The sequence below is a fragment of the Sinocyclocheilus grahami genome, unplaced genomic scaffold (assembly GCF_001515645.1).
Source record: "Sinocyclocheilus grahami isolate Dianchi unplaced genomic scaffold, SAMN03320097.WGS_v1.1 scaffold176.1, whole genome shotgun sequence".
NCBI classification, from domain to species: Eukaryota; Metazoa; Chordata; class Actinopteri; order Cypriniformes; family Cyprinidae; genus Sinocyclocheilus; species Sinocyclocheilus grahami.
Genome location: NW_015505355.1, coordinates 699,631 through 708,020, shown reverse-complemented (window position 1 = coordinate 708,020; position 8,390 = coordinate 699,631). Strand labels below are relative to the sequence as shown.

At 36.4% G+C, this 8,390-nt stretch overlaps 1 protein-coding gene across 1 annotated transcript in view; it reads right to left on the bottom strand.

The window, feature by feature from the left end:
- LOC107593816 (translation initiation factor IF-2-like) overlaps window positions 1–8,390 on the bottom strand; it is a 24,341-nt gene that overhangs the window by 6,035 nt on the left and 9,916 nt on the right. Inside the window, exon 2 of the mRNA XM_016283694.1 lies at window positions 8,281–8,383. Coding sequence (XP_016139180.1) covers window positions 8,281–8,383 — 103 coding nt within the window. The remainder of the gene's footprint in view (window positions 1–8,280; window positions 8,384–8,390) is intronic.

Sequence of the window (8,390 nt, the reverse complement as noted above, 5' to 3'; positions counted from 1 at the left end):
GAAAACGCCCTCACCCGCCATGATTTAAAACGCCATGTAAACATACTGTAAACATTGTTCCAACTTATTTTGCAAGTATGGAGAACAGCGATAGATGGATGGACGCTGAAGTGCACTTGTAGCAAATGTAGCACTGACAGCTGTCGTTGGAGATTCCTAGTCCTCCTTTCCGTTCTTTCAATCGCTTTACGTATACGTCGACATTCCATGTCCATTACTGTGAAACCCGCGAGACACAACAAAAACACAGCTCCGATCACAGCGTCCTCCGTCCTCCTGTTATTAACGTTGTTCTTCTTTGTTTCTGTTGTTGAACGCCGCGCACAAATGAAGTCACTGTCGACCGGCTTACGTCACTTCTTAGTACACACTCTCGGTGCGAATGCGACCCTTTAAATAGTACTGGGAAATAGTTTGCGCAAAATCGTCCCAGTACTTTAGTACCGTACATTTAGTTCTGGAACTAAAGCGGTGCGAAAGGCCCTATAGTTCAACATGTGTGAGTTCCTGAGGGAAACAGGAAGTTGTACGTTATTTGACGTTATTTTATTATTTTTTATGCATGAATTATGCATTCTGATTCTGACATTCCTGATTTGAATATTTTCAGTTGTTTTATATTGTTGACTGATCCTTTTTTTCATAATTTTGGCAATAGAAAACTGTTAAGTAAGTGACATTTACACATACACTAGTTCAGAATAGTGTAAGCTACAACAGGGAGGGATTAAGGAAAATTTAAAGTATTTCCCGCAGTAGGATGCAGTTAAGTGCTCATGGAAGAGATTTTCAGCTCTTTTGAATATTGTCAGGGATTCGGCTTGACTCTCATATGCTGATGCAATATATTACTGACCTTGAAATATGATTTTTATTAAATGTAGTTCGATCACTATCTTTTAAAAGATTAAGGCAAATATTAAAGTTTGATAAAATATTGTTTAATTTCTTCAGTAAAAGGTGATAAATTGTTATATTACCCCATAGCAGATTTTGATTTGTGTGTGTGTGTGTGTGTTTAAGCTAAATAGAATATAATCAAAGCTAATTCTATTGTCCCTAATCAATAAACTAATTAGTGGACATATTTATCCAAATTTCAAAAATAAAATGCTTTGTGAATTACTCTTAGATGAGAAATGCATCCGTTGTAAAATTAAGAGTGATGAAACACTAATTTTGCCATTAGGAGCGGCTTTTTTCGTGATGTTTTGTGAATTTGGCCCCTGAAATTCACAGTATGTTCGGAAGCACTTTAGATTAGGGAACACTATTCACTATTAACTAGGTGCTTATTAGCATGCGTATAGCTAGTATATTGGCTGTTTATTAGCACATATTAATGCCTTATTCTGCATGACCATATTTAGATCATTTAACTCTACATTACCTAAAAACAACTACAACTACTACTTGCTATCATTAAGCAACAAGTTTAGTTAACAGTAAATATGTGTTTGTTGTTGTTTTTTTACAAACAACTGTGAAGAGTGTAACTGATCACACATATACCCTTGTGCTTTATAAGCACTAAGATGCACTCTGATCGCAAACCGCACAATCAGGATGCTCCTCTCTGAATGATATTCAAATCACATTTTTTATGGGTGACCTAATTAATCCAGATGTAGCCACAGTGGAAACCCACTGACATTATTTGCATAGCTGCCTGTGAAAAATGCACGTGTCCACAGAACCAAGCCACAAGTGTGTGATGCATTCCATCCATGAACATTAGGAGCAGGCATTCGTACGGCGCCTGACGAGGAGCTCTTCCTGTGCTAAATGGTCTCCGTGGTATCTGGGAGAGTCCCATTAGAATGTCTTTAGCTCTAATGATGAATATAATTATGTCAGGGTTCGTGTGGGTAAGTGCGAGCCTCAGTGGGTTTGTTTGTTTCAAGCATACTGCGTTATCCTTGGCACTGTGTGTGCGTACGGTTCTCCACACCTCATTCATGTGCGCAGATGGAACGTCAATGTTGGGTTCCATCTCATGCATATTGCAGTTTTCGGAAACCCGTTGCGCTGTTAAAAATTCTCGTCTATTCACAGTCTGTCAAAGAAGGCTTTATCAACCATGATCCTATTGAAATTTTGACAGACGATCCATAATGTAACAGTGCCAAAGTGGACCAATGCAAAAATTGTGTGCAAAGCTTGAGGAGGGCTTTTATTTTTATCTTCAGATGTTAAAGACCCCATTTGAAGTTTTGTGGCTTTCCATGTCTGTAGTTTAGTATCCTAAAAACCCACAAAATTATTGTTTAGCAAATATATGTAGGCTTTTAGCACTTAGAACTTTATCATTCAGATCAGTACAAGTTAGTTTTTGTATACGTATGTTGCAATCTCAACAATGTTGCAAGAGATGCTGTAGTGAGCATTAGCATTTTCTCATGGCAGAGAAGTTGAGTAAGCAGGATGAGGTTTATTGAACTGTTGACAAGTTTATAACTCGCTATGGTAGTATGTTAAGTAGTACTGTATGTACTAAGAAAATAACACTTGTTGCATTCCAGTAGCCAAGCATTCACATATGCACATTTGTGTAAAGAATGTTTCTGGCGTCTGAACCAAAAATATTCATCCACTCAAAAATGGCAAAAAGCAACAAAATGGTCAAAGACGTACATCTAGTGCATGTTCACATTGGAAAAAAAAAACTGGGAAAAAAAGGGTTACAAAATCACTTATTCACATGTACAGCAGTATAGTTTGTAATAGTTTGTCAAATATCCACTTCATCCAGTGCTGTTTCATTATTAGTTTTACTGACTGAACTACACTGTAAAAAATTACCATGAATTTAACGGTAAAAGACTGTAAAAAGGCTACAGTAAAAACCTGTTAAATGGTTAACGGTAAATTCCCCTACTATATACGGTGAAAGTTGCTACCGTATTTTTTACGGTAAAATTCCGGCAACCACAGCAACCATGATTTATTTTTTACAGTGTACCTCAGATTATTCAGTGAGAGAGCAGTCCAAACTAACGTGAATCAATTCACACTGTTTTGCAATCCGTTTGGCCAATTCACTAGAAAGAAAGAACCAATTTACAAGAATGATTAATTCATGAATGATTGTCATTGCTGGTTCAGTCAACAGAAATACAGAACATGCATAATCACTGTTAATATATAAGAATATAATATGAATAATTTAAGGAAAATGTTTCTCACAGATCATTCAGAGCTCTCATGATACACACAGCATAGAGTCATACAGCTGCAGGCATCACTGAACACATCAATATTATTTTTTTACTAGGAGACATCAATACACACGATAAACCGACTTTGTCAGAAAGAAAGTTAGAGGTTAATTATTTATTCAGGAAAAAGGGCATAGACAGACACACAGAATAGTAACGGTTAAGTTTAGGGACCAATTCTCACTATCAACAAGTTTTATAATTAACATGCATATTACTAGCATATTGGCTTATCAGTATTTACAGAGCACATATTCTGCATGACCATATTTTACATTCTTAATCCTACCCAATAGCTAAATTTACCAACTACCTTACTAACTATTAATAAACATCAGATTAGGAGTTTATGGAGGCAAAAGTCATAGTTAATAGTTAGTAATAGTGAGAATTGGACCTTGAAATAACGTGTGACCCACAGGATTAAGTCAACATGAAACAGAATTCACAACCTGTGTCTGGAAAACAATATGCGCTTGTTTCATAAACAATGCATCAAAAGGTATTTTCAGAAAAAGAGACATTAACACTGACTTGTGTTGAGACGTAAGAGTTTTTACAAGTGTGTCATGCAAAATATAGTGCGGCTTAAAACTGTGATTGATAGTGTGATTTATGCTGAAATATGAGACTGTCACATATTAATATTATTTACTGGTGATGTACTCGGATATTATGAGCTGTTACAAAGCTGCCTAGTGATGCAAGCAAGACTAACTCTTATTTTCTTACATGGTTTCAGTCTGCAAAAGTGTACCTCAATAATACCTCAAATGTTCACTTTCAGAATGTCAAGAGAGTTTATTTGTCAAAAAAATATATTTGTTTTAATAAGTGGGTTATGCTCGAAGTAAGGCTGTTGTGTTCTTATGCTGCACTTAGTGGCTGTACAGAGAATGTCAAGGACTGCTTCGCTTATTACTGCTCAAGATGTGATCTGCTGTATAATTCAGGTTGTATGTTGTTAATTTTGCAGATTTAAGTGCAGTGACAACAAAATAAAATATGTGCCACCACAAACAAACAGCCTGTCCTGTGTGTGCAACAATGACACTATTTTATTCTGTAGAGCTGCTTTACAACTGAAATCGGTTCAAAATTGCTGAACTTTGCAGCATTGACAATGTTATTTTATTTCCTGTTTGTTACTGTAAAGCTGCTTTCAACATAAATTCTATCATGGCAACTCTCTGAGGGTTTGGCATGGTAATGACAATGTTAATGTGTTTGGTCTGAGCGAAATAAAACTGCTACGTTGACTTGCTTCTGCCAGTACATCCACAACATGCAGATGTGAGCATGTAAGAAATACTGCTGCCGCACATAAAACATAAGAAATAACCCCCATGTATAACATACATAAAATCACCCCGTAGCAGATCTATACAGGTGGAGCTGGGGAAGGTGGGGGGTTTCTGAAGTGCGCTGCAACAGCTACAGCAAACACTAGCCGAGTATTTGAATGTTGAGCTGCAAGCTCATTGGCTGTTGATACAAAAAGAACCAATCAGCTACGGCATGTGATGATGTCATTATGTCAGATTGAGTTAGACCTATCAGACTGCGCCATCTAGAGTTTCATGACAGAACTTTGGATATGACTTGAATGTGCCAAGCTTTCCCAAAACTGGCCATATATATCACCAACAAAGTTCATTTTGCATTGTCTTCTTCAGAGTCAGACTAAGTGAGCTTTTAATATCTTAGTTGTGTGAGAATGGTCCTCAAACGTCCCTCAACCAGTTTATGGATCTGGCACATCAAGGTTTTTCTTTACAGTTTTTCTTTGGAATCATGCACAATAAGACCAGCAATGTGTGTGTTAGGAAAGTAAATGGGGTCAATTCTGATTCCAGGTTGACTTTAAAAGACAGAAAAAGAGTAGGAAAATGTAAAGATATGTGCTTTTTACTCATTAATTACTTTATATTTTCTAAGATGCACCTAAGGCTGAATTTTGTAAGGATTCGCTTACATTTACACTTGCATCTTTCACTTATACCTACTGACAACAGATTCTAAACGCAGGCAAAACAGCCTCAAAGACACTGCAAGCAGCATATTTCACCAGTTTCATCATAAATATGATGATGATAATATGTCTTGATGGTCTTTTCTACACTAAGGCATCCAGGAGGACAGGCTGAGGACAGGCAGGCAGAAAGAACAGGAGAGCTCGAGCGCATCGCTCTAAGTGACTGGATTGGCAGGTTCATCTTCTTCCCTGACCACAGGAAGTTGTCCACTACCGCGAGCCTGTACCTGATCAGAGACTGTCTGCAGAGCTGACGCTTCCGCAAGAGCTGAGCAAACACACAAGAGATGTGAAAAGAGGGAAAAGAATACAGATAAACAAAGGGAAAGAGTAAAAGCACTGGAAAAAGACAGATGACATCAGACACATCAGCTGAAAGAATAGATTTGAAATGAAATGCAGAAAAATATGGAAGAAATGTTTAAAAAGAAAAATGAGAATTCAGTGACGATGTGTGGCTTTTCTAGATTTCTATCAGGATGGAAATCTGCACAATGTGTCTATGTGAGAAGTCAGTATAGAAAAGACCCCAGCTCAGGGCTTCTGGAATAAAAAGTTGTTTGGCCAATGATCCAATGCCATGCTTAGTGTGACAACTATAATATACACCAGCAAGACGTTTATTTTTTATTAATTTTTTTCTACCAAAGAGACAATACCAGGCAGTCATTTTTTTCCACAGAATTAGAATTTTTTGCTGAATAAAATGTTTCAATGACACATTTTCTTAAAGCACTGAAAAACTTCTTTGTTGACCTCCTACTAAGCGTTTGTCTGATTTTCGTGCAAACCAGAACGCATGGACAACTGTGATGAAGAGCTCGCCAAAATGGATGTGAGGCTATATCTCTGCATCTCTTTAGCGTATTTAGACCAAACTTGGTGTGTGTTATAATAGCCATGACCTAAGGCTACCTGCACAGCGCCACCTAGTGGTAGGGAGATATGGAAAAATTGACATTAGACATGTGCCGGTATCTGGTAATGCGATATATCACGGTAATGAATATGCACGATATTGTTATCGTGGGCACTTCTAAATACCGTGAATAATTATATATTACAAATTATTCCGAATTTTGAATGCATTTTAAGAATACTTTTCCAATCAACTGGTCAAAATGCACAACACCGCTGTATGCTGCGTTAAAGATGCTTGCGCACTCTGATGTAAACAAGCACGCATGAAAAGTGCATGGCGGAACGCATGAGAGACGCTTTGAATGAAAGCACATTCACTCTCTGACAGCAGATGGCGCTAAACAGCAGAAATGCAGCCGTAGCCCCGGAAACAAAGCAGCTGCACTACTTTCTGTTTCTGAAACGTATTTAAAATGATTTAAACAGTCGTTCAGATTTGTGTATTTGCCATGATGTTCATCAAAGCCCCAAATACTTAAATATTTAAACTTAATAGGCTATTTAATTTAAAACTTTTTTTGCATTTTAATCTGGACTACAACAGTGTTTTGATTCTTTATTGTTCGGTCACACTTTACATTAGGGCTTCATTAGTTAACATTAGTTAATTCATTAGTTAACATAAACTGCCAATGAAAAATTCTTCTGAACATTTATTAAACTGAACATAGGTATTCCAATATTTAATAACACGTTGTTAAAATCGAAAGCTGCAACTGTGTTATTTAATGAGCTAACATGAACTAAGACTTGTATTTTTTAACAAAGATTAATAACTTCTGTAGCAACTGTAGCTATTGCTCATTGTGAATGTTAATGCAGTAACTTAGGTTAACTAATGAGGTCTTATTGTAAAGTGATATCTATTGGTCTTTATAATTCTTTTGCACTTTAATCTGTGTAAAACTTTTAACTTTATAATTTTTTCTGTATTGCTTTATTGTATTTAAATGTTCAGTTATTTTTGTTATAAGAAAAAAGTTATTAAACCTGTTATACTGTATTATGAAAACACTTTTCTGAAACTAATTTCCAATACCGTGATAATACCGTATACCGTGATAAAAGCATTAGCAATTAATCGCAACATGAAAATTTGATACCGGCATATCCCTAATTGACATTTTTGATTAAAACTTCTGAACAGTTCAAAAATCAAAACTGGTCATTTTAGATTTAGCGCAGCATACAGAGGTCAACCATACCCAATATCCCCATGTCGGCCATTTTGGGCATCAGCCATTATGAATTTTGTTATAAAATGCTATATTTTACGAATGCATTGTTGCGAAAGTCGGTACAGTATGTCGGTACTCAAAACATTTGGTGGAAGTGCCACCTTGTGGTCAAGAATTATAATGACATTTTTAAAAATGCTAATAGCTTTTGATTAGTTTTGCCTATCGTCATGAAACTGGTCTTGATATATTCTCTGGATCATGTTGAAAACATCGATGCCAATTATGCCATAAACGGCTGAACTTACTGTCTTTTTTTTTTTAAATCCTCCTTGACCATTGCTCCAATTTTTGTGAAAATCAAACCAGATCATCTTCAGACCATGCTACAAAAAATGTATGGATTTCATGTCGATAGACAAAACGGTTTTCAGTTACCACACCAGCGAATTTGATGGCATGATGCCACAGTACATCTAAGGCTGTATCTCTGCAAAGCTTTGACATATTTACACCAAACTTTATGTGTCAACATCACCTCACACTGACCACACCACATCAATTTGATAACAGCGCCACCTATTGGTCAAAAGCAATAAACCATTAGATCGTATTTCTAGTAGCTGTATTTATGAATTTTCAACCATTTAGCTTAAAATAGCCTCTAAATATCTTTAATCCTTTTTGCAATTTTTTTCAATATTAATTTGTCTGTATAGGTTAATTAACTATTCACATCAGTGTACTGTACATCTGTATTAATTCATTTATGTAAAATAAATAGTTTAATGTACTGGGAATTTTACACAATGGGATAATGTGAATTTAAAGGACCAAAATAACAGACAAAATCAAAGAAGATGGTCACAAATCAGACAATAACATGATCAGATTTCTATCATCTGAAAGTAGGCTATTTAGCACTTACCTCCCGGCATCTCTGTGAGTTCGTTGAGGGGGGGCACCGTCTCCAGTGTGTTGGCATATGTTTTTGCGGCTTGTCTTTGTACGTGCCGAGCCTCTATCTCTTTTTTCGTT